Genomic DNA, 24,621 nt, shown 5'->3' with positions numbered 1-24,621 from the left:
GTACAAAATCACCAACCATCATCAAACATTAACATTACTAGTAATAATAAAGCTGTTGTGTTTGTGCTTTTAAATTGTGCCTGTTGTGTTTTTTCTTCTTTTAGTTGTGCTTTTTGTTTGAGTTCACAGTTCCCTCGTCATAAAGGATGCCTTTATGACTGATTTCACATTACACCACGAAGGCTATATAAAGGAGCTTGTTGCCGGGTTATTGCTTCGCCACGCTCCAAGTACGCTCTTATCGCTTGTTTTTTGTCGATACACTTTGGTTTTGTATTTTGTGATTTTGATTTGATACTTTACCTTTTGGAACGGTTTTTGTTTATTTCTTGTTTTTGCCACCGGGCCCGCCTCGTTTGGCGCTCCGGACGCGTCCACATGAATTCGATACGCACGAGCACGTGCGATTCAAAACATGAAAGGGATCCCGTTTCCAGTGCGCAGATCCGAAAGCATACAATGAACAAGGCTGTTTTCCTCCTCCCATTACAAACCATGTGTAAAATTACACTTCCCGCCCCGCCCCTATTGACAGCCGCGCCGGCCAATGGAAGACGGCGCTCTCTGGCCATAGAGGAAGCGGGCCTATGGCGTCAGATCGCAGGCGGAGCCGGCTATCGTGGGCGGGTCCTCTGCTTTCTCCATTTGAAAAGAAGAAAAAGGAAAAAAAAAACGGCGGCGTACTTGCGACTTCCTTCCGAGGACGGTCCTGGTCGTGGCGAGTGGTTCTGGTTCTGGTCCCGTCCCCGCTCCAAATCTCTGGTCGGTTTCGGCATGCGGGGCGGCCGTGTGGCGCGCCTGCTGGTGGCGCTGTTGTGCGCGGACGTGTCCGGTAAGTAAGTCGGCGCCGAGTAACTGAAAACCGGTGGCTTTGGGTCGGCACCGTCGGAGATTTCTCTACGGCCTGTTCTCGACTCGTTTCACTACCTACCTTCCTCGTCCGCACGCGAATGGTTTTCTCTTTTCTCAGTGTTAAAAGGTACAGGTTTAGATGTACTTAGACATTTTTTTATCGATAATATTATTTATAGTCAGGGCGTCGAGCGTGTGTGTGTGTGTGTGTGGGGGGGGGGGGGGGGGGCGTTCAAAGTTTCCTAGGAGGGGCTTGGCATAATATTAATGAAAAGCACTGGGTTAAGCCAGTGGCCAAAAAATAAAATCTCTCTTTTTTTGGTCATTGTAAACTATGAACAGCATTGTGATATTAATCAGTTTTAATCCAAGTAATAAAGCACACATTTATTTCACTAAGGTTTAATTTTTTTACATTTAACATTCATAGCTAGTGCATATTGCTTAAATCCCAAAGCCAGCAAAGCCATAAGGTAACTCTCCTCAGGCCAGTTTGGTTAGGGCCCTATTCTCCACAACCAACAGAAATCAGCAAATTACTGATGTTCCTTTCTGTGAGACAACTGTTCAGGGAAAACAAAAAAAAAAACTCAAAATCCGGATTCCACAAAATAAAGCAGCAACGCAAAGCAGTTTTGTTTGTGTACTCAGCGGCGGCGCTCGGCAGCGACACAGATCCTGAGGAACGGACGGAGGTGTTCCCCACGCTGCTGTCAGCACCCGATGATCCGGACCGCCTGCTGGTGTCGCTTCGGGCATTCGGGCGGAACCTCCGGCTCCGTGCCGCTAGAGACGGCCGGGCGCTGGCGGCCCATCTGCTGGTGGAAGAGCGGCCAGCCCGTGGCTTACCGCTTTACACCAGAATGGACCGGAACCGGCTCTGCCTCTATTCGGGCTCTGTCCTGGACCGACCCGGTTCTCTGGTGTCCCTCACAGCTTGCAGCGGCCTGGTACGCTCACAAAGGCATTGCCAGAACCCAACACCGCAGGCTTTTTGCACTCCAAATTTGACAAATGTAGATAATTAAACATACTGTATAGTATTCATTAAGGTATGAATGCAAAGGCCATATTGAATCAAAAAACTTTGTTGCTTTCTTAACAGTTCCGGCAATGAAGATATGTGTTACAACAGAGGTGTCAAGCATAGGACTCTCGGGCCTGTTCTGGTCCGCAAACAGGTTCAAGACGATTGTATAAAGTGTGGAAATGAGCAGTTTTTTTTCAACGTAATAAACAGCTTGAAATGTTTTACAATTAATAGTAATGTTAATGTTTGATGATTAATAGTGATGTTGTAATCGCACTAGTTTGGACAGGATCAAGAAAGAATAATAGATTTGAAGTTGTTGTTTTAAAGTCATAAATAAATGTGTACATGATTTTATGGGTCCGGCCCCCTTGGGAATAGATTTTCCGCTGTTAGAATATTTGTGTATTTCTTTGATGCTTCAACAGAGAAAAATCCATATATTTTCTTCCCGATTGTTTTTCCAGGTGGAATGATGATTGGGTGTTATCGTTGTCTCACATTGTAATGTGTCATTAACTCATTTACTCGCTAAAATGGATTTTTGACAGCCGGCAATAGTAGTGAATGAGAGTACTTAACGCCATGCAAGTAAAAATGGAATTTTAACATCAATAATCGTCATTGGCAGTCAATGACTTATTTATTGCCAGCCAAGTACAACAGGATATGTGACGTCTATAACCCTAACGTCTGTGGCTGTGAAGAAGTTAGTCCTGATTAATATCAGGCTCAATAATTTACACAGGAAAGAATGTTTCCAATGCACACTGACAATGCAATGCAAATGGAGGAAAATTGGAAGTGAAAGCATGACGCAGCATGCTTAATATGGGCTTTCCACTTTGAATGAATCAGTTTATTAGGGACAATGCAGTCTACATGCTTGCAGCTGTAATGTATGACAAGGTTATAGCCAATGCTATTTGTCAACTCTGTTCTTCCACAAGCAAAACGTCAAATACAAAAACAAAGACACGACACAATTCCAACATGAAAAACTTGAGTAAAATGTCCGCTTGGTAGAAGTGTTACGGTAAAATAGACAATGCCTGTCATTGGAAAAGAAATTCCACAAAAGCAAACATCCACATGCCATATACAGCCGTTGTGTGACAATGTGTGTCTGTAAAAGCGGCGCTTTGGTTGTGAAAGTAGCATGAGCATGTGGTCCTATTCCAGATGGGTCTGGTGCACGTGGACGGCGAAGTCCTGCTCATCCGCCCCCTGGACGAGCGGCAGCGGCAAAATAACGAGAGTTCGCTTGGGCGGCTGTCGGAAATCAGACACCAGCTGACGCGACTGAGCCGCAGGGTGGATCGGACTGTAGACGACACTGCGGGGGGCTGTGGAACTGCACCAGAACGCCAACAAGGTTAGCCGTGCGCTGCTCGCAATGGTCAAGGCCTCTTGCTGGATGTACCTGGACCGTTACGGGGGCTATGCTGGGAGTAGCGCAGGAGCAGAACACGCAAAAGCGCGCTGGCAGGAACAGGAGTGTGTCATGAACATGGACAGGAGCAGAAAGATGCCCAAGAGCAGGAACGAACAAAAAGGATGAGAATAGAAACAGGGGCAGTAACAAATAAGTTCATATGGGCAGAAAAAGGAGGAATAGGATTTTGTGGAGGAACGGGAAAAAGAACACACACAGGGAGAGGAGAAGTTACCCAGGAAGAAGAATTTGAAAAACGCCAACAGTGACAGAAACTTAAAACATTTACAACAACAGGAACTGGAAAATGCATTGTGCCCGTGACCATGAGCTTGGGCAGAGACAGAAAAAGAAAGCTTGAGGCAATCATGACTCGGACAGCGACTGCGACAGAAATACGGGAATGAGCCGTGCGGCATAGGCGACAAAAGGAATGTGTGCATGAAGAGAAGAGTGCACAGTCTCAACATCTTGCCTTGGAATGGTAGAATGAATGCACAAGAGAACAGGAAGATTCCCAGGGATGGGAATTTGAACGGGGACGGAGGTGGAAAACGTCCGCAACAACAGGAACTGGGCCAACACCGCGCATGCAAGGAGGAAGATGGGCAAAGATGGAAAAAAGGAACCTAAATAGAATTGTGACTTGAAGGGTAACCGGAAGAGGAACACAAGCGTGATTCTTCCTACGCGGCCTTTCAATGTTATAAGAGTAAAGCCCGCTGGCCCGGACCATGCACTCTTAATACTTTCCACGTGTTGACAAGCGGACGCGGCGCACTTGTCAATGTTGTCCTCTCCCAAGTCTTTGAAAGCGAGGCACCGTTCGCCCGGATGGATAAAGATCCTCTCGCTGCAGGCCACCTGGGGCAAGTGGACTCTCACTTGAAGCCGTACGTTTGTTCCCAGGCCAACGTGCCTTACAATTAGCGGCAGCCTCTCAAATGTCTTCCCGATCCTCCTATTGCAGTTTGCTCTCTGCTCGTGACTTATATCGGCTTGAAATCATCAACTTAACATTCATAACTCCACAATGAGCTCATTCGGCCCCATAGACGTATTTTGACGTACCTTTGGTGATATTTGTGTACCAACCGGCTTTCAATGTCAGCGCGGTGCGGCGATAGCAAGGCGTGTCTAATGCCTTTGACAGACCAGAAGGAGCAGAAGAGTTCCAAGAGGCGCGCGGCCATCTGCGCCGAGGACACCTACACGGCAGAAACACTGTTGGTGGCCGACTCCAGCATGGTCCAGTACCACGGGGCAGAGGCCGCCAAGAGGTTCTTGCTCACCGTGGTGAACATGGTAAGTTCACAAAAAATAGTCCTAGCAAATGCACGCAACATTTTGGAATATCAGCAAAAACGTACGGCCTGCTGCTAGGATGCTTGCTCTGATAATCTTATTTTGTCCTGTGTCAGGTATACAACATGTTCCAGCACCAGAGTTTGGGTGTGAGGATCAACATTCGGGTCACAAAGTTGGTTCTGCTTCACAGCCGACCCGTGAGTGTATATTTGAGCCCTCCGCAAACATCTAATCTTGCTTCTTTTCATGCTTCACAACGAATGGCTCGGCGTTTTTTAATGCTTTGTGACGACATTCCGGGTTCTTTTAACCCTTTTTTCGGGGAGTTGGATCAAAACATAGCTGCCAGTTTGAGTGCCTCATTGATTTATGCTTCATATTAAAGGAACCTGGAGAAACGTCTCGTGTCAAACTAGTTCCTAGCGTGTTGGTTTTTGCTGAAAGATTGCCCATACCACAACATAGTGAAACAATTGATTTAATCCAGACAGAGAGTGCTTTCCACTCTATACACGAGGCCTTGGGCCAGTCCTGCCACAGGTCGGAGCAGAAAATAATAACTTTTCATTTTCCACATCGCTTATACAGTTTTGGGGCATGTAGTCACACAGTGGAAAGCAGGTGTGCATGTGTGTGCATGGGGATGGTGTCTTTAAAAGTCTTTCATTTGCCGACCATTGTTTTGAAGAGGGGGAAATCAGTGCGCCATAAATCTTGAATGTTAATCTTTTTCAGTTCACACTGGGATGTTGGAGGAAGCCAGTTGTTGCTTTTGTAGGTGGCATCTGGTCTCAACGTCTTCGGGGCTAACTCATTCCTGTTTCTTATACTGACTTCCAGTCGTGTCAATCCTCATTAGAAAAGCACAATTTCATGAACACACTATTTTATTGATACATTGCAGTTAAAAAACGTACAATTCCTTTAATCTGAAGAGCTGTGGCTCTCTCTAGGCCATGTTACAACAATTCCTGCTTCTTTGACCACCGAAACTGGAGTCCCTATTTTCAAAGACTTCATGAGAACACACATTTCTTTTTTCGTTTCATAAGACCGGAACATAGTTTTACTTCTAAGGCTTTGTCTCTGCAACACTTGATCTCCAGCATTCCTGTTTGCACACGAAACATTGCTTCTTTGACCTGTCTGTTTGGGTCACAACTTGATTTTAACCCCCGAGGAGAGCCGAGCGTCGGCATGTAACGCTGCGCTGTCTCGCGCGTTCCATCAGGACAAGCTGAAGGTAGGCCACCACGGCGAGCGTTCCCTGGAGAGTTTCTGTCAGTGGCAGCACCAGGAGTTCGGAGGGCATCGCTACCTGGGAAGCAATCATCTTCCCGGAGGACGCCAGCAGGTGCCGCCCGTGGACGCCGCCGTGCTCGTCACCAGGTGGGTGGAAGCAAACGCCGGCGCCCGTCCCAACCTTTGGACTTGGGCTAAAGATTAATGTTAGGATTATGGTCAATTTTTTTGACTCGTTGTTTGCCATCTCTCAGGACGGACTTCTGCGTGCACAAGGAGGAACCATGTGACACAGTCGGTAAGCTTCCTCCGTTTCCTTCTCTGTCAGGCGAGCATCATTTTTCATCATTCATATTGTGTCCATTCATTTTGTGGACAACTGGATTTGGACAATTTTCAATCAAACGCGCCACCAGATCAATGAATTGGATAGTTGATGAGTTGTCCATTGATCCTTGCGTCTTAACATTGAAATAAAAGTAAAAGTATTCTTGTCTTTTTCTGTCTTTTCGTGTGTCTACATGCACTAGTGGGTTCTGTGCGCAAGCTCTTTTTCCCTCCTGTCTTTTTGAAGTGCATGGTTGTGGCCTGTGCAGGCATGGCCTACCTGGGCGGCGTTTGCAGCGCCAAACGCAAATGCGTGCTGGCCGAAGACAATGGCCTCAACTTGGCCTTCACCATCGCACACGAGCTGGGACACAAGTAAGTTAGCGTCCGTCGCGCTGCTGCCTCATCTCCTTGAACTTTTGTACATGCCGGGCAATTAAGAGCAACTAAGAAAGGTGGGGGGAACGATCCAATCTGCTTAAAGGACATCAATGAATCGAAGAGATAAAAAAAAAAAAAAAATAGTGTTTGATCTTTACGGCTTATGCTTATGATAGGATGGCGCGAGGACACAATGTAATCTTTCCAATAGGGTAAAACAACAACAACAAAAAAGTATTCTATTGGAGAGTGGCGTCAAGATGACATCCAAAGATCCCGTCCAGTAGGAGAGGCGGCTGGCAGAGTGATTCCAAAGTGCCAACGGGCGAGAAGGAGCTCCGACACCATGCCGTTTGCACATTTTGACAGTCCCATTGGCCGGATGCCAAGTGCTCTGCTTTATTCCTATTTCCTTACGCGGGAAAATGTTGGGCAGCAAGCTTTGAGAATCACCATGGTGATTTGGGGTTATGCAAATAAGTAATAAATAAGAAGCGTTCCTCGCGATTGGCCAACAACCGTCATGTTTGCCGGAAAAAGTAGATTGGAAGTGGTCAGATTCCAAGGGCACTAGCTAGGTTGCCAGTTCAAGTCACTGGCTTTGGGAGCGTGACTGCGCTAGCTATGCCGTCTTCACAGTGTTCCATTGATGACGCAGTTACAATCCGGAGTGAGTGCCTCCAACAGTAAATCGAAAAAGTTGAATACGCACGCGCCTCCACAGTACCATGAGACTCCACTAACATTCAAAGTACGCGAACAGTTTAAAAGCGGCGACAATATTAAAAATGGCATTTGTTGGAATTTTGTCACAGACAATTCTTGGACCCATTATGCGTTGCGTATATTTAGCCATAAAGCGGCATGATGTTCTATTGAAAGGTCCGAAGGGGCTGCCGATCTTTGAGCCCTCCAAACTATGGAAATAGAGAACATGGCCATGCCCTGACGCCTGTGCGCCTTTGTGTGGCTAGCATGGGCATGAGCCATGACGACGACCACACCACCTGTGGGGGCCGTGCCTACATCATGTCCGGCGAGTGGGTGAAGGGACGCAACCCCAGTGACCTGTCCTGGTCACCCTGCAGCCGCGACGACCTGCGCAACTTCCTCAGGTGAACGCCCTTCCTCATTTGCCTATTGATGCTTGCCCCACTCATGGCACCTTCTGGCCAAAAGAGTAATATGCAAATAAGTAGTAGTAAGAAGGCGGAGGAAAGCCGAGCGCAGGGTACATGCTGCACCGTGCGTCTCACCACTAGGTCCAAATCCAGTGCGTGTCTGCTGCACACGGACCCCAGGAGTCGCTACCAGCCGCACCTTCCTGCCAAGCTTCCCGGCATGCATTACAGCGTCGACGAGCAGTGTCAGATTCTTTTTGGGACCAACGCCAGCTTCTGCTCCGACATGGAGGTACGTACCTCTTTGCTCACATCCATGGCGTCATTCACGTGTTCGTCTGGTTTGTGGTGGCGTCCGTCTGCTCATCTGTACCATTCCCGCTAAAATAATTGTATTTAGGTTATTGTCAGAGAAATCTCTAAAAGAAGACTAGGACAAGCCTAGCTGCTAAGCAGCAAAAAGAGTAACTCAGACCAGACAAGATTGACTTTTCTAGGCATAGGGAAAAAGCTTGGGCAAATGAACTCGTGGGTTTTCCAACGCTAATTCAACGCCCAAGCGCCCCTGCCTGGTTTTTATTAATTCAGCAAAGCATTGAACCGTACAAGACATAACAAAAAGAGCCAGTCTGGAACCACCAACAGCTGGGCCAAGGTCCCAGCTCACACTTTCCTGCGTCAACAGCTTTATCTAAGGACTGGGGCGAGATGAACTCGGACTGCACACATGGATAGCAATGCACACTAGTCTAGACAAGAAATAAGCACATAATGATAACAACCGAATATATGATTTTCTTCACAGTTATCCCAAATTTGTCTTTGCAACATGTACACTGGTCGGCATGGATATCTTCTGTTAGTGTTGTTTGTGAATAAAGTGTGAGGAGACAACAGGTCTCCTGCAGAAGAAAGCAGGCACCGCAACCTAATTACAGGGTGGAACAAACAGTATGGGGTCTGTTGCCATGTCGTGTATGGACTTGCACCATATAGTCCCCTAACGTTTCAGGGCAGTAAGTGCTTTTGTAAGTAGGGCCAACCCTAATGAATAAAAGAGGGGTGTCCTTGAGCAATACACTGAACCCCCAGTTTCTCCTAATTAGTGTAAAGCGCTAATCCTAACCCTATAAGTGAAAGTCCATTTACCATTTAGAACAGTGGTCCCCAACCTTTTCAGCACAACGGACCGGTCAACGTCTAACAATGCTGCGCTATCGTTAGCTTAGCACACTAACTACAGTTCAACAGCTGTTAAGTGAAGCAAACGCTGCACATACCAGTTGTCCCAAGTTCTCGCTTCCGCCTTTGGTAAGTTCTCTTGCTTGACTCTGTTTTGTATTGAAAGCTCAGCTGGCCAAGTTGGTTCGCTTCCGGTGACCGAGCGGCCGCCATGATTCATTCCTGCCCCTTGCGTGAGCCGGTGAATGTTCCCGAAGTTGATTGGCTTTGGCGACCCGAAACGCGGAAAAAGTAGAAAAAAATTAACTTCACGCGAAAAGCGAAATTTCGCTTCTGTGACTGCGCGCGGCCATTCGCGGCCATTCCCGACATGCATTCGCGCCCAGTCACGCGAACTCCATTGGCTACAAAACAAAACGCTCTGCTTTTTTGCCTCGTTCACGTTCGGTGTGCGCGTACCATTAAACTAAATCATCTCCAAAACATTATTTCGGGTGCAGCCTACGCGGCCCGGTACCAGTTGATCCACGGACCAGTACCGGTCCGCGGACTGGGGGTTAGGGACCACTGATTTAGAAGATCTGTGATGGTGCACATCTACGTCTGCTCTCCTTGCGAGTAAAAAGAGTTTAAGTCCCTTGTCTTCCTTCTTTGTGCGTGTTTTTTTTTTTTAATGTTCTACTTTGAATGTTCTAGGTTGACTGAACCCGGACACCTCTTTTGTGTCCTTCACATATGCGCTCGAGACCTCTCTCAGCTTCTGGACACTCACATACTGCCGAGAAAGGCCAAAGGCGTGGCTGGGTGGGCTCTTCTGCTTGTCCAAATCTCGCAGCCGTTCGGCGCTCTTGTTAAAAATGCTCCTTGTCCGCCATCAGTGAAGTTGTCCCGTTTGAAATTTACGCCGCGTCAAACCCTCGGTAGCCATCCCCGCCAGAAAAGAGAAGAAATAAATTGTGGATGAAACGAAGACACGATTGTCACAGAGATATGAAAAGATTTCACAAATGGACATGGAAACAGAATAAGTGAGCACATGAATAGACGCAATGGACAAGTTGAATATGTGAACGAAGGTGACAAATGCACCCAGCAAAGGTCATAGTTGAGTAGATGAGCACAAGGCACACATGGCAATGTCTCCATGGCTATGTGAGCGGACATATGAAAGGCTGTGATGTAGCCATGAAGAGATGAGATGAACGCATGAATGGACATGATAGACTTGCTTTTGCAGCCGCCAAGATGAGAATGCCCGCCGCTGCATGTGTATGTGGCAGCACCTGATGTGCACCGGCCTGTGGTGCCTGGTGGAAGGCGACGGCTCCTGCAAGACCAAGCTGGACCCGCCTCTGGATGGAACTCAATGCGGAGTGGACAAGGTGACACTGGGCTTTTCCTTAACTTGTCTGCATATATTCATGCATCCATATGAACGTGTCTGTGTGAGCGTTTCTTTATGTTAGTGTGTCTTTTAGGTAGCGTGTGTGTTTGTGAGCAGGTGTCTATGGGTGTGTCGGTAACTGGCGTGCGCTCTGGTTTTTGCTATATGGTGGGGACCAAATTTACTATTTGTGGTGGAGCTTTTTTTGAGGACCGAGGCATAGTGCTTTTAATTGAATTTTGCTTGAAGTTCGGGTGGCGATTCTTAAAGTTTTGGGAATGTATTGAGGCCAAAAGGATGTCCCCATCAGAATAGAAATCTCCCTTGCGTGTGTGGCAGTGGTGCCGTGCCGGGGAGTGTGTGAGCAAGACACCCATCCCGCAGCACGTAGACGGCGACTGGAGCCCTTGGGGCGTGTGGAGCGCATGCAGTCGGACGTGCGCCACCGGAGTCCAGTTCAGGCAGAGGAAGTGTGACAACCCGCCGTATGTAGTGCTCCTCCCGCCTCCGGTTTTGCTGCAGAGTCAAACTCCAGAGCAGTCGTGAAGGTTTTGCGGTTTTCTCTCCCAAGTACACCTGATTGAAATGACAAGCTTATTAGCAAGCTCTGTGGGAGTTTGAAATTGAATCAGGTATGTTTGAGAGAGAAAACCGCAAAACATGCAGGACTGGAGTTCCGCACCTGTGGTGATAGGAGGAGCCTGTTGCTAGCGTTGTGTGGTGTGTGCGAGCAGGCCGGGTCCGGGCGGGCACCCCTGCCAAAAGGCCAGCGTCGAGCACAAAGCCTGCGAGGGCCCCCCGTGCCCAAAGGGGGCACCCGGCTTCAGAGACCTTCAATGTCTGTTCTACGAGCGCCACGACGTCCACAAGGAGGCCCGCGTGCTGACGGCCGTCGTGGACGACGGTGACGCCCGCGCCTCTCTCACTCTTGCTCTCTCACTCGCTCGTCCACAGTGTCTTGCTGTCTCATCCACTTAAGTGTATGAACGGCTGCACATCACATCACATTACAAGCAATATTACCGTATTTTCTGCACTATAAGGCGCGCCTAAAATCCTTGAGTTTTCTCCAAAGCTGACTGTGTGCCTCATACAGTGGGCGAGTTTTCACAGAAAAAAAAAAAATCATTGCCATGTCAAGTCTTAATGTTTTCGGTTAAAAATGTATTACCTGTATTTACAATTCACAATTTTATAACACCCCGTTTGAAATGTTGATGTGCTATGTATGCTCCAATTTTCAAACATTGGAACAAGGAGTACAAGGAGTAAAGACACAATTTTACTAAATAATTCAAGAAACAACAAATCAACAAAACAATATATTTGAAGGTTCTTGGTCGCAACTTGATTCAAAAATTAAAGTTGAATCATAATTCTGTTCTTTTATATTCTTGCTTGGTCTTGGCATTGAGCTAAACCAGGGGTGTCAAACTCATTTTTGTAGTTTCATCTTCTCTTTGGGTTGAAATGATAAGGAAACCAAATCAATTTTAAATCTTCTCGTCATATTATTACTTTACACAACAAATAAATGTATTAATAGTTTTGAAATCAGAAGAGTTTGTTGAATTGTTGTTGAGGTTTCTGTAACAAAACAATAAAAAAAAACTGCAAACTTGATTTAATGTACATGACAAGTTAAAAATTTGGAACAAGGTTTAGCAAGGGTCACAGAAATTGACATGATTTGCTTTCGAGGGCCACATGAAAAGATGTGGCCGGCTGGATTTGGCCCTTGGGCCGAAGAAGACCCCCCCCCCACACACACACACACACAATTTTTCATCTGGTACTTTCCACCAATCATCTCTATTCTGCATTTCTTGTTTTAATCTTAGTTTATTATCAACATAGGTTAAATTCTCTGAATAAAGTTTGTATGATATCTGTTTTGTTTTGGGTTTTTTTTGCCATTGGTGCAGCTCCATCTAGGATACATGTGGCAAGTCCAGCCACTACCGTAGCTTCTATTTTATGGACCTTACAATGCGCTGCACTCTATATGTGAAAACACTTTTCAAAGAGGCCATTCATTGAAGGTGCACTTTCTAATCCCATGCACCTTGTAAGTGCAGAAAATATGGTATTAATGAAATGAGACCCTTAATTATTTCTCGTTTGAGGTGATTTGAATAAAAAGGCAATTAACAGCTAAACACAAATATTGAGTCAATATGAACAATATAAACATTTCGAATGTGTAAATACACTCATTTTGTGACTTTTGTTTTCTATTCAAAGCTACTGCTATGAAAGAAATCATTACAAACCCCTGTGCAGTATATGGATGAATTTTGGGTCATTTTGTGTTTAGCCAAAGGATGGCGCACCCCCAAGCGGTGGCACCATGTTGTCACCCTCAGGGTGAAATTTCAGCTTTCAGTACGAAAGGGTGTGCATCTGTGTGCTTAATGTATGTGTTTGCACTCAGAGAAGCCGTGCGTGTTGTTGTGCAGTCCGGTGGGCGCTGACGTCCCGGCGCTGATGGCCGACAGGGTGATGGACGGGACGCCGTGCGGGCCCTACGACGCCGACCTGTGCGTCAATGGCCGCTGCCAGGTATCCTGCGCCATGCCAAATATGGCTCCACTCCTGCAAATATTCTTTTCAAATGCGCCAGGACCACCATTTGCCCACTTGCCCAGGGTGGCATGCTAAGCTAACTGTGCCAAAGCACCGTAGATGAAAAGCAGTAGACGTGACTTTTTTGTCTGTCGCTTGTGCAACTGGAAGCACTCTGCGCACGCTGGCCGCCGCATCCCCGCTCCAAATATGCATTTCATTATCTTGACACGCATTCTGGAGCATTTCCACCTCAATTGCACAATTTGGATTGTTCATCAGTAGAAACGGAAGCCACTTGTTCGGCATGCAAAAAAGTCAGTGTTGTGTCCAAAGCTCCCTCATTTCATGTTGCTAATAAGTTTAGTAAGTGAATGGAAGGAGCCACGCTTTTCAGCTCAGCGCCTTTCAAATTGCCACCAAAAATGTGTCAGCTTACTGTGCTGCAAGAAGCTTTTCCCATTTGTACTAAGATATTGCTATTATTGCTATTCATCAAAATCTTTTTGTCGAATCTTGTCACACTGAGTAACGTGTGTGTGAGTGTTATCGCACAGGGTCTTACAAAAATTTTAACTGATAACTGAAATGCCGAGGTGCACATGAAGACTTGATATGGCGGTTATTTTTTCATCAAAACTCGCCCACTGTATGAGGCGCAGCGGATTATAAATCACACTTGTCAGATTTTGATGGAAGGACTTTAGGCGAGCCGTAAAGGGCAGAAAATATGGTCGTTCCTGCCCAGAAAATCGGCTGCGACGGCGTTATCGGCTCTGCGTCCAAAGAAGACATCTGTGGCGTCTGCAACGGCGACGGCCGATCATGCACCGTCGTTAGGGGAGACTTCAACCAGACCGGGGGAATGGGTACCTCTCCCACTGCGTCTCGTGTCAAAATCCGCTTTGTCTTTTGCTGGGTTTGAGGCTTTTTTTTTTTTTTTTTTGCCTGGCAGGCTACGTGGAGGCGCTGCACATCCCCGCCGGAGCGCGCAGGATCAAAGTGATGGAGGAGAAACCTTCTCACAGCTTTCTGGGTAAGAGAGTATCTTCCATCAAAAAAAGTCTATATTCTTGGATTGTTTTTTTCTGCTCACGCTCACATTATGCTCAGCCCTCAAAGACGGTGACGGAAAATCAATCAACAGTGACTGGAAGATTGAACTCCCTGGAGAGTTCCAGATAGCAGGCACCACCGTCAGATACGTCAGGAGAGGACTGTGGGAAAAAATGTCGGCCAGGGGGCCCACCCATGCCCCGCTGCGCCTCATGGTAAGCTTGCGCTCCATATTTGCAACAGCCCCACCCTATGAGGGGAAAAAAAAATTATATTTACATAATTTGTCAGGTTCAGGGAACCTAGAACATTTAGTCAACACCACACAAGGAGGGAGACAAGGGGCTTTTACTTGCGCAGAGAGCGGACAGATCTGCACCTTCTCAGATCTCCTACCTGAATACACGTCCTGTACACCCCTCTTTTATTCAAGATTCAAGAGTTTTATTGTCATGCATAGTAATACCACACAATGAAATTCTTCTTTTGTTCACTTCCCCGAGCATACTACATTCCATAATCATGCAAATAATAGTAGGCAATAAAACAAAAACACAAAAAAACGGTAATAGAGCAATAAGGGCAGTAATAGTGAAGCACTAATAAATAAACAGACTTACATTCCAAACATATTACGGAGAAGTGACCAAAAAGACTGATACCTACTGTATGAGGAAGTTGCAAAATGCAAAAAGGTGCAAAATATCATGTAGTATAAAACGTTATGTATTTAGCAGCTTTCCTGCACTGTCCAGGGTTGTAAGGTGCATTTGCCCCTGCGTTAAAATGACTGGTGATTGGCAGATTAGAGCGTGAGGGATTTGTTCAGGATTCGGATGGCCTGTGGGTAGAAGTCATTTGGCTTGGCCTTAGTTACAAAGCAGTTGCTGCCCCTAAGGGTTGGAGATATATGGCAGCAATGTGAACAATCAGCTTGTGAGTCCAGGGCATTCAGGCGCGATATGGCAGCAATGTAAACAATCAGTTTATGAGTCTGGGGGATTCAGGCACAATTCCTTACACTAGGGTTAGGGTAGGGTTAGGGTTAGCCCTAACCCTATTGTGGAGGAGGTGGCCGCACGCACGGCCCATGTGGCCTGGCCGTTAGAAAGGCGCCCGACTGAAAAGAGTTTTTTTAGGCCAGAGGAGGAGTGCGGTGTTGTGCGCACGCTCCAACGCCACGGAGGTCGCCATCGACCATTCCTTGTGTCCGGCCGGCAACCGGCCGCCGCCACGGGTCATGGCGTGCAATCCATGTAGTCGCTGCTACCTTCTTTCCCAGGAACATAATGACCGATCCCATGCCGTTCCAACCTGTGGTCGGGTCGTGGTGCCTGCTTTCTTCGTACAGATGCAGGAGACGTGTCGTTTCCTCACGCTTTATTCACAAACAACTCCAACAGAACATATCCACGTCAACCAATATACGTGTTGCAAAAAGCAACAATGGGATAACCTATATATGTATTCTAACACATATTTTTACAAGGAAAATATTTCACATCTTGCCCACAAAAATGAAAGGTAGTATTTTACAAAATATCAGTTGTCACGTTATTTGAATTTGGGATTGATCACATTTGGCCGTGATCTAAACCAAACAGATGTTTTTTTTGCATCTGTGTTGCTAGCATCTTGCCCACAAAAATCAAAGGTAGTATTTTACAAAATATCAGTTGTCATGTTATTTGAATTTGGGATTGATCACTTTTGGCCAAGATCTAAACCAAACAGATGTTTGTTTTGCATCTGTGTTGCTAGGTGTTGCTGTTCCATGACCAAAGCTACGTCATTCACTACGAGTACACCTTGGCCCTGGACGCTTCCCTGCAGGAAGCGGACGCCATCCGAGCACCACTTTACATCTGGACGCATGGCGGCTGGACGGGGTGCAGCGCGCAATGTGGAGGAGGTGGCCGCACACACGGCCCATGTGGCCTGGCCGTTAGAAAGGCGCCCGACTGAAAAGAGTTTTTTTAGGCCAGAGGAGGAGCGCGGTGTTGTGCGCACGCTCCAACGCCACGGAGGTCGCCATCGACCATTCCTTGTGTCCGGCCGGCGACCGGCCGCCGCCACGGGTCATGGCGTGCAATCCTCAGCCCTGCCTCTTCCGGTAGCCCCCTCCCTCCCTGTGTTCTCCTCACACACTTCAAACAAACAGCAATGGAAAAACATCCTTTCCAAATCCCGTCAAGTGTTTTTACAGTCTTGTCATTTTTCATAGGAAACGATGTCAAAAGCAAGTCGCAGAGGAGTTGCAAACAAATTTCATGCCTTCAGTCAATTATCAAACACGGGCCACTGTAAATCGCTCACATTGCATCATCTTGTTTCTCCTGTAATATAAAATAATGATGCATCAGTTACACTCCCAAGACGCTCAACAGCAGATGCAGTATTCATGCGCTCAAACGTTGCGCCCACCGTCAAACATTCACTCTTGGCCATACGCCAGCACGGGCAAGGCGGGCCAATCGTCTGGCCCGAGGGCTTGGACTGAGCGGAATTTGAACGGCTGAGCCACAGCCATCCCAAGAGATGGGTTTAAACGTGCGGGCTGTTTTTCTCTGTGACTCATCCACTCGTAGTCCCTTGACGTTTTGATGTACCGCAGGTGGGCGGTGGGCCAGTGGGGCCCATGCTCGGCTGGCTGCGGTGCTGGCACGCAGCGGCGCTGGGTGTCCTGCGCGCGGTCGCGCCCCAACGGGGAGGAGGAGGAAGATGTTAGCGGCGGCCACTGCCTGGGGCCCCGCCCGCCCCCCCTGCAGTCCTGCGAGGGCCACCTCTGCCTCAGTGTGTGGGAAGCGTCCGAGTGGTCGCAGGTATGATCTTTGGGCCAAGGGGCGCCGGCTTTGGCTGGCATGTCAGGCGCTCTGCTTGAACTTCCAGTGCTCGGAGGGCTGTGGCGCAGGAGTGCACACCCGCAACGTGACCTGTGGCTCCGGCTCCGGCTGCGACGAGCTGACGCGGCCGGTCCGCCGGGAACCCTGCCAGGACCACTCGCGCTGCTACGAGTGGAAGACGGCCCAGTGGTCCAAGGTAGGTCCCACCCACGTGCTTGACCCGATAAGCTGGGTCTTGATTACATCGAGTCTTTTCTTGGCAGTGCTCGTCGGCATGCGGGCGGGGCCTGCAGTCGCGAGCGGTGCACTGCATGCACAAGGTGACAGGGCGCCATGCCCACCTGTGCCCGCCGGCTTCACGCCCGCCCACCTATCGGCCCTGCCACGCCGAGGAAGACTGCCGGCACCGGGCAGACGGGGCCGACGCCAACACCATCACCTCGCCCCGGCTAGGTGCCGCCTCTTCCCGTTCCGACTGGTTTTGTTTTTTCTTGTTGGGCTCCCCTCCCTGTTGGGTGATTCCTGTGTGCCTTCTTCTTCAATGTCTTTTCTTCAGATCTCAGTTGCTCCTTTTTTTTTTTGCCACTACTCATTTCTACTGCTTCACGTATCTTCTTTTGGCTCTTTTCCTCCTTGTAACTCTTGCCAGCGGACTTTTTTTTCCCAAGCCAACACAATTCCCGCTTGTGGTGCTCTTTGTGCTTGCAGCCGCCCTGACCTACAAGTGTTACGGCGACCATTGGCCCGTGTACTGTCGCGTGATCCGCCAGAAGAACCTCTGCCTGGACATGCGCTGGTATCAACGCTGCTGCCAGACGTGCCGAGACTTTTATGCCGGCAGGACCTCGTCGTGAGTGACGGGCGGGCGGGAGCCAACCACTTGAGGATGCCCACCTCACCGGTGTCTAAATTTGTGTTTACTGTACAACCCCCTACCCTACACAAAAAACATTCGGAAGCGCTTGGTCCGAGCCCCCTTTTTCATCTGGTTCTGTTTGTGCTTCAAACTTTGTGGGCACATCTGCTTGTGCCTCTTTTGTTTGCTTCTACTGGTGCTGCTCGTGGTGCTGGCTTGGAGCCGTTGAGGTTTCTGCTCGTGGCGCATTCTTGTTTGTTTCGAGCAAAGCTGTCGCAGTCACTCAGATTTTGCTTTGTGAGGTTTTTTGTTTTTTTTTCATCTTTGTCTTGTCCAGGACGTGTTCTGTTTCTACTTACTTTTTCTGCCAGTACTTGTAGCGGTTGTAGCTAGTTTTGCTGCCACGGCACTTGTAGGCCGTGGTTCCCGCGACTTTGTCCCTTGGACTGAGTTGCATGTTGTAATGTCCCTTGGACTGAGCTGCATGTTGTAACGCTTTGACCGTGTTGCTGTGACATCATCGCTTGGCTCCTCCCCATCCGCAAGTATCACAGGTGCTATATTGTTTTGGGGTTTTTTGTTTTAAGATTAGTCATCATGAGTTGTAGTCTTATTAGTACCGTTATTATTGTCATTTATTTAACACATTGACGACGATTGTGTTGTATTGTTGATATTTGGTGTACGACGCAATAAAAGAAGCGTCTCAGGCTGACGCACTCCAGATGCTGGGCTTGTGCTTGTTCTCCTACCGGTCCGATGTCTTATTTTCACAATGCGAGCTTCCTCTTGCGCCCTTCTTTTCTCATCTTTTTTGTCATTGTTCATATAATTGTGTATATGTGATCCTATATTTGTTTCTGCAACAAGTATATTGATAGACATGGATATTGTTGGACTTGCCATGTCTCCTGCAGCTGTAATAAACACAGGCACGATGACCTCACGACCAGATCACAGGCATGGCGACCTATTTACAGGATGAAACGGTATGGGGTCTGTCATTTTCCTGGAAAAGAAGCAGTGATTGTTGAACTGATAGTGTATGGACTTGCACCTGCATCCTCCACTATCAAACATTCTTACCTTGCTGCCACTATAGTCCCTTTCACACTGCAAGAACTTTTTCGCTGGACCATGGTAGCGCGAGACCAAACAATCTTCTGGGTAGGAAAGGTTCCGCTACTCTGAACCTTCTGAGCTCCCTAGTTGCGACTAATGTCTGACTCTGTACCCCAGTAGATTGAGGAGAGTGTGCTGTGCTAACTAACCTGGATTGGTCGGTCAGCAGAGGCCATTACGCTTTTTTTTCCATTGTGGCCAGTTCAATATTTAGAAATAATGGAAGGAGAGAAAATTGTTTCAGCATGAGTCAGGAAAATCAGCTCAGCACGGTTCAAGATAACTGATCAAAGTTGAGAGCACACAAAGAATAGCTCTTTCTAAAAGGAGTTTTGCTCATTTTATTTCTTCATTGCTCTGGGACAGACTCTACTGCGTATTGATGGAGAAGAGGACATCCAACTCCAATTTGCTTCACTTACAAGAAAAGGTGATTCGCTGATGGAATGCCCACCATGAGCCAGCGCATTTGTGACGCGGAGCTTCAAACATACAAAATTAAAACACATGGCACAGAACACCGACAGGAGATTTAAGATCAGGTGAACTGGATCAGAAATCCACTACATTTGGTGTTCAGTTCTTTCTATAATTTTTGGTCGTAAACATCATGCCGAGAAATGTTGAAACGCCAGCTGAAGGCGAGTGTCGGCAAACACATCCGTCAGCGACGTGCCCTCTTAATGTTTGAAAGGGGCTACTGTCGCCCCTAACCTTTCAGGGCAGCAATTGCTTTTGTACTGTAAGTAGGGCCAACCCTCACCAATAACACTTTTATTGGGTGGACAGAAAATGTTACCAGAACAGTTGAAGATCTGTAAAGATGTACATCTTTGTCTTTTCTCCTCGCAAGTAAAGGTTTCTTGTCTTCTTTCTGGTTTGTTATTTATGAAATGTTGTAGGTGGCCTGAAACTGATACTTGTACTTTGCTTATGGCGGGACTCCCTCGCCACCACCACAGAGCCTGACTTTCCACACATCTCCCCCATCTTGTGCAATGAATTCTTGTGTTTGGACTGCCACTCGCTGTATCTTCCTGCGCTCTTGGAACTTTGCGTCTAACCCAGGGGTCGGCAACCCAAAATGTTGAAAGAGCCATATTGGACCAAAAAAACAAAAAACAAATATGTCTGGAGCCGCAAAAAAATTAAAGCCTTATAATGAAGGCAACACATGCTGTATGTATCTTCAATAGCTATAAGATGATTAAGTTAACTACGAATACATAATTAGGCTTCATGATTAAATGTTTATTTTTCCTGCTGTGCATCCTGTCAAAAATGACGAACCACATGACTACTCTGTTGTGCGAGACCGCCTCCAGTTTAACTTCATGACAATATTAATGAATTATGTTTCATTGCTTTGATTGAATAAAGCAGATTTTTGAAGTTTTTATTTATGAGGATTCGAAAAAACAACAAAACGGAACGTGCATAACGTGCCCCTTATCTGGGCAATGGAGTGCAATAAAATGCAGCCTGCATTTATAAAAATAAAACATCAGCCACATCCCTGCATAAACGCGCAGACTGTTCAATATCAATCACATCACAGGCAATTGAGTATGCTGGCGCTGAATTAATGTCCTTGATTTTTCTTTGATCGGTGATGTTGCCTGCCATTTTAATCGTTCTTTCCTTTTTTTGTACTATATCGGTTTTGTTTATGAAGTCTGTAAATAGGTGTTCTGATGTTGATGAATGACTCCATGTAGTCACCATCTGTGAAAGGTTTACCACGTCGGGTTGCCGACCCCTGGTCTAACCCCTTCAACCCTAGAACCCTAGAAAGAAAAAAAAACATTGTCGGAACCTAGTGTACTTTTCCTTGTGTGTGTGTGCGTGCGTGCGTGTGCGTGCGTGTGCGTGCGTGCGTGCGTGCGTGCGTGCGTGCGTGCGTGCGTGTGTGTGTGTGCGTGCGTGTGTGTGTGTGTGTGTGTGTGTGTGTGTGTGTGTGTGTGTATGATTAGTGAATGTGTGGCAAAATATTTCGTGTCAAAACATTCTGCAATATATTTTGTACAGTGGACAACAAGTGAAGTGATATCTGTCTGCGGTTAATCTTGAGCAGGCTGCTCAGGGAAGGTCAAGTTTCAGACCGCAACCTTCTTACAACAAACGTTTGACTGCAAGCAGCATCCAATCTCACGCCAAAGCATTTCTTCTTTGCAAGCAGTAGCAAACGTATCATCACTATTTTTACGGTTACTCTGACAGTCTACTTCCTCTTACTGAAGTGTATTTTAGAATGTTAATTTACTTTTACTATTTTTTTCAGTATTTTCTTAAAGTCTCATTGCAGTAGATTTTGTCAGTTTAACTTTTAAGTCAGATAACAGAGACAAAGGCATTCCGTTTGGGTCTGCCTTGGGGGCTGGGGGTTGCTGCACCCCTGACCTCTTGACCGATGAGTGTTTGTCACAGACATGAAACTTGAGTAGTAAAGGAGGAAATGAACTGCTTTAAAAGGCACAACAATAGAGCCAGGTGGCCACTCACCATCTTGGAGCCAGCTTAACATCAGTAGTATGAAACTATAGAAAAGTTTTTTTCAACCAAGGTGACTGAGTCCAAGAGGTCTTCATTTTCATCACCAGCCAGCATTGCCTGGCAGCAGATTCTGGAAACACAGCCAGGCCAGAACCAATACAAGCTTTAAAGAAATTCACCACACCATAGTTTTTTATTTTTGTTCAGGTCAATTTAGAGCTCGGTGATCGCTTTATCCGCTTTTCTTTGTGGTGTGCAACACCAAAAAATAAGAGTAACAGTTGGACCCAAACAGAAACAGGATTCAAAGTAACAAAGGAACATTACATTAATAACAAAAGGAGCACGTAACACGTGAGTGGAACAGCGATACAGAGAAACAGAATCAAACGCACTATGGGGTCTAAACGGAAAACAGAAGGTGACCAACAAAAATGTACAATGTGAAATAATTAATAAGCCACTAAGGGCAGGAACAGCGGAACGGACAGAGCGACGACGTCTAGCTGCGTGCACACCAAACACGAAAATTCGCGCCGATACGCTCATTCGTGGGGCTTTCTGTCGCTGTACTTTTTGTCGTGCGAGGAGAGGAGAGGGGAGTGGAGCGAACTTGCTGTGCACTTTACAGTAGACCCGGAAAGACGAGCATTGCTGAGAGCTTTCACTTTTAGCAGAGCCAATAATTTCTCATACAGTGTAGTGGGCATTAGGATTTTGACGCACACCCAGTAGGCAAGTTAAAAGAGATTTTGAAGCTTTGAACCTTGAGTTTGATTTCTTTGATGATGTGAACAATGTTGGACGGTTTTTGTGTTGACAAGTGAAGGGTAAAGATGTGGACGACAACAGCATCGTGTGTTTCTTCATCTGGCCACATTGGTGACCCCAACGTTGCAATGTTCCAGCAAGAGGTTGAAGAGGTGTCTTCCTCGGCCACATCGCCCCAACACTCGCAAGTGGCAGCCACGAAACGTCGGTAAAGTTGCCTGAGTTCTGGCCAAGCGTTCAGGCCGCATGGTTTCAGCATGTTGAGGCGAGGAATCACCGCGGATGTCTCGAGGTACTCCATGGTTGTGGCGTCCCTCGAACAGCTGACTACACGTCGCATAATGCAACTGTTACGTGATCCTCCACAAGATGGAAAGTACGTTGCGCTTAAGCAGATTCTGCTTCAGCGGTTCAGTTTGTCAGTGTCAGAGAGGGCAGAAAGGCTCCTTTCTCTGCCCGGATTAGGTGATGGCACAGCAGTGGACCTCATGGACAAAATGTTATCACTGCTGGGCTCGGATGAGGGTGGATTCCTCTTCCCACACATTTTCCTCCAGCAGCTCGTGTGTTTCTTCATCTTGCCACAACAGCAACTTTATTCATTTTGTCCCTCGCTTTCCGGCGATACTCGTCTGTCAAAAGAAACAAAAAAAGTTTCAACGTCACAATCAAGTGGCCGATACCGAACTAAATACTGAGCTGTCAATGCTGCTCTATCGTTAGCTTAGCACAGTAACTACTACAGATATTAAAAAAGTATTAAAAATTTCTCCCTTCTGCCACTCTACAAGGCAGGTGAGTGCTCCTGCTTGCTTCCGTTTTGTATTGAAAGCTCAGCTCGCCATGTTGGATAGCTCCCGGTGACCACGAAGCGGCTGCCGAATCGGCCACATGATTCATTCCTGCCCCCTGCGTGAGCCGTTGAATGTTCCCAAAGTTGATTGGCTGTCGCGACGCGAAACGTGAAAAAAGTTAAAAAAATTTTAACTTCACGCAAAAGGCGAAGTTTCGCTTCTCGTAACTGCGCGCGGCCATTCGCGTCGCTCTATTCGCGTCTATCGCGTCGCCCGACGCGCATTCGCGCGAACTCCATTGCAAAACCTCAATACAAAACTTCTCCGCTTTTTCGCCTCATTTGCATTCGGTTTGCACGTAGCATTAAACTAAATCTTCTCCAGAGCATTAATTCGGGTGCAGCCCATGCGGCCTGGTACCAGTTGATCCACGGACCGGTACCGGTTCGCGGACCGGAGGTTGGGGACCACTGATCTAGAGGCCTCACGTTGAATTTGACATGAGTGGATGCTCACTACAATACTCAACAAGCAGGCTAAGCGGTGTTGGCTTTGCCTGATTGCGTCAGAGGTGTAGCATAGCTATTACCTGTCCGTCCCTATCTCTGACTGGGCTACCAGGGACGTCAGCTAACCCTGACAAATAGTTCTGCTGGGAATGGCTTTTGTATGCAAAGCATTGATTTGATGTTTGGAGCTGCACTGGATTTGCAAACTTCAGTTGTTTAACCAAGGCAGCAACGAGACACTGTCTGGACGGCAGGACACACTCACTACAGTGCTTTTAAAAACGTCTTGGGACACCCAAGTGGATATGCAGTAATGTAATTCTCAGTTCGAAGGTAAAGAGAGTTCCTCAATGTGCTACTGTGCTTTAAAAAAACTTTTGGGAACACATGAGTGGATACATCGTACATCTCAGTGTGAAGAGAAAGCTTGAGCATGAAGAGGTTGAGAAAAATCAGGAGATATTAAAAAGACTGATCGATTGTGACTGCCGTTTGCTTTGGTGACTGCAAGCCTTTTCTTTATTTATTGTTTCATTTTAAATATGTGTGTGTTATTTTATTTTGTTCATATTCAATTAAGAGTAAAGAAATAAAATGATGTTCTTCTTGTATTAAAGTGCGATTTGTAATTTTGACTTCATAACATTTTGTGGATATTTATTTAAAATAATTATTAATTTTATAAAGTTTTGACAGCATTACGTATAATGACCAGTTTTAATGGCTGATGCGGGTTTATTGACATTTAAAAGCTCTGGAAAATAGCCTGTGTAGCCCAATAATGTGTACGCGTGCTATGGGGTCTATTTATTCGAGAGTCTGACATCACAGAAGGCGTATGTGTGAAAGTCACGGCCCGCAACTGCCTGGTGCTCGGATTCGGACTCTGTTCCGTGACACCTTCTGATTTTAATGCCTGTTGTCCGGGTAGGGCATTTTTGCCAGATGGCCGCCCTCCGTCTTCTGTCACTCAGGTGACTCACCTGCCGTCTTCCAGAAGCGTTTGTAGTTTACTTAAAGTGTTGTGGTCACTTACTGTTATAAAGGACAAACATATAATCCGTTTGAAAAGGAAATAATAAATTTATTTCACATAACTGCAGCAAGTGACATTCTAATTAGGCTCATAGGCTGACATTGTGAGTGATTATAGGCTATAGTCATTTTCTTCATCTGCGACGCAGTTGGCTCTTCTCTCTCAGCCATTCTTCACTGGAAGTCAACTTGGTGGGCGGCATGACTCGGTGGTAGAGTGGTCGTCTTCCGGCCGAAAGGCCGTTGGATTGATCCCCTAACCATCGAGACCATGTCTAAGTTGCTCCTGATGCTGCGTCATCAGTAGGTAAATGA

The 24,621-nt window shown here is 46.9% G+C and overlaps 1 protein-coding gene across 4 annotated transcripts; it reads left to right on the top strand.

Moving 5' to 3' along the window:
• Positions 1 to 229: 229 nt before the first annotated feature.
• Positions 230 to 18,308, top strand: adamts17 (ADAM metallopeptidase with thrombospondin type 1 motif, 17). 4 transcript variants are annotated; one of them, XM_088413330.1, is made up of 23 exons: positions 760 to 832; positions 1,504 to 1,802; positions 3,065 to 3,257; positions 4,471 to 4,622; positions 4,739 to 4,822; positions 5,857 to 6,014; positions 6,122 to 6,165; positions 6,464 to 6,569; positions 7,550 to 7,690; positions 7,838 to 7,988; positions 10,159 to 10,260; positions 10,602 to 10,747; positions 10,997 to 11,166; positions 12,697 to 12,824; positions 13,576 to 13,696; positions 13,783 to 13,863; positions 13,941 to 14,098; positions 15,645 to 15,795; positions 15,864 to 15,996; positions 16,498 to 16,705; positions 16,773 to 16,922; positions 16,990 to 17,179; positions 17,435 to 18,308. In XM_088413330.1, exons 1-23 carry the CDS (start codon positions 775 to 777, stop codon positions 17,578 to 17,580), a joined length of 3,270 nt encoding a protein of 1,089 aa, XP_088269456.1. In that variant the 5' UTR covers positions 760 to 774; the 3' UTR covers positions 17,581 to 18,308. The 4 variants fall into 4 exon arrangements, 3 of the variants coding, with proteins under 3 accessions (XP_088269457.1, XP_088269456.1, XP_088269458.1); XM_088413332.1 differs by lacking the exons at positions 760 to 832; positions 1,504 to 1,802; positions 3,065 to 3,257 and adding an exon at positions 4,192 to 4,210; XR_015865389.1 differs by lacking the exons at positions 16,773 to 16,922; positions 16,990 to 17,179; positions 17,435 to 18,308 and having other exon boundaries at positions 230 to 832; positions 15,864 to 16,433; positions 16,498 to 16,637.
• Positions 18,309 to 24,621: the final 6,313 nt, after the last annotated feature.

The sequence above is a fragment of the Hippichthys cyanospilos genome, chromosome 4, assembly GCF_059441005.1.
Source record: "Hippichthys cyanospilos isolate Australia breed blue-spotted pipefish chromosome 4, RoL_Hcya_1.0, whole genome shotgun sequence".
NCBI lineage: Eukaryota > Metazoa > Chordata > Actinopteri > Syngnathiformes > Syngnathidae > Hippichthys > Hippichthys cyanospilos.
This window is presented reverse-complemented; position numbering and strand designations above follow the sequence as displayed.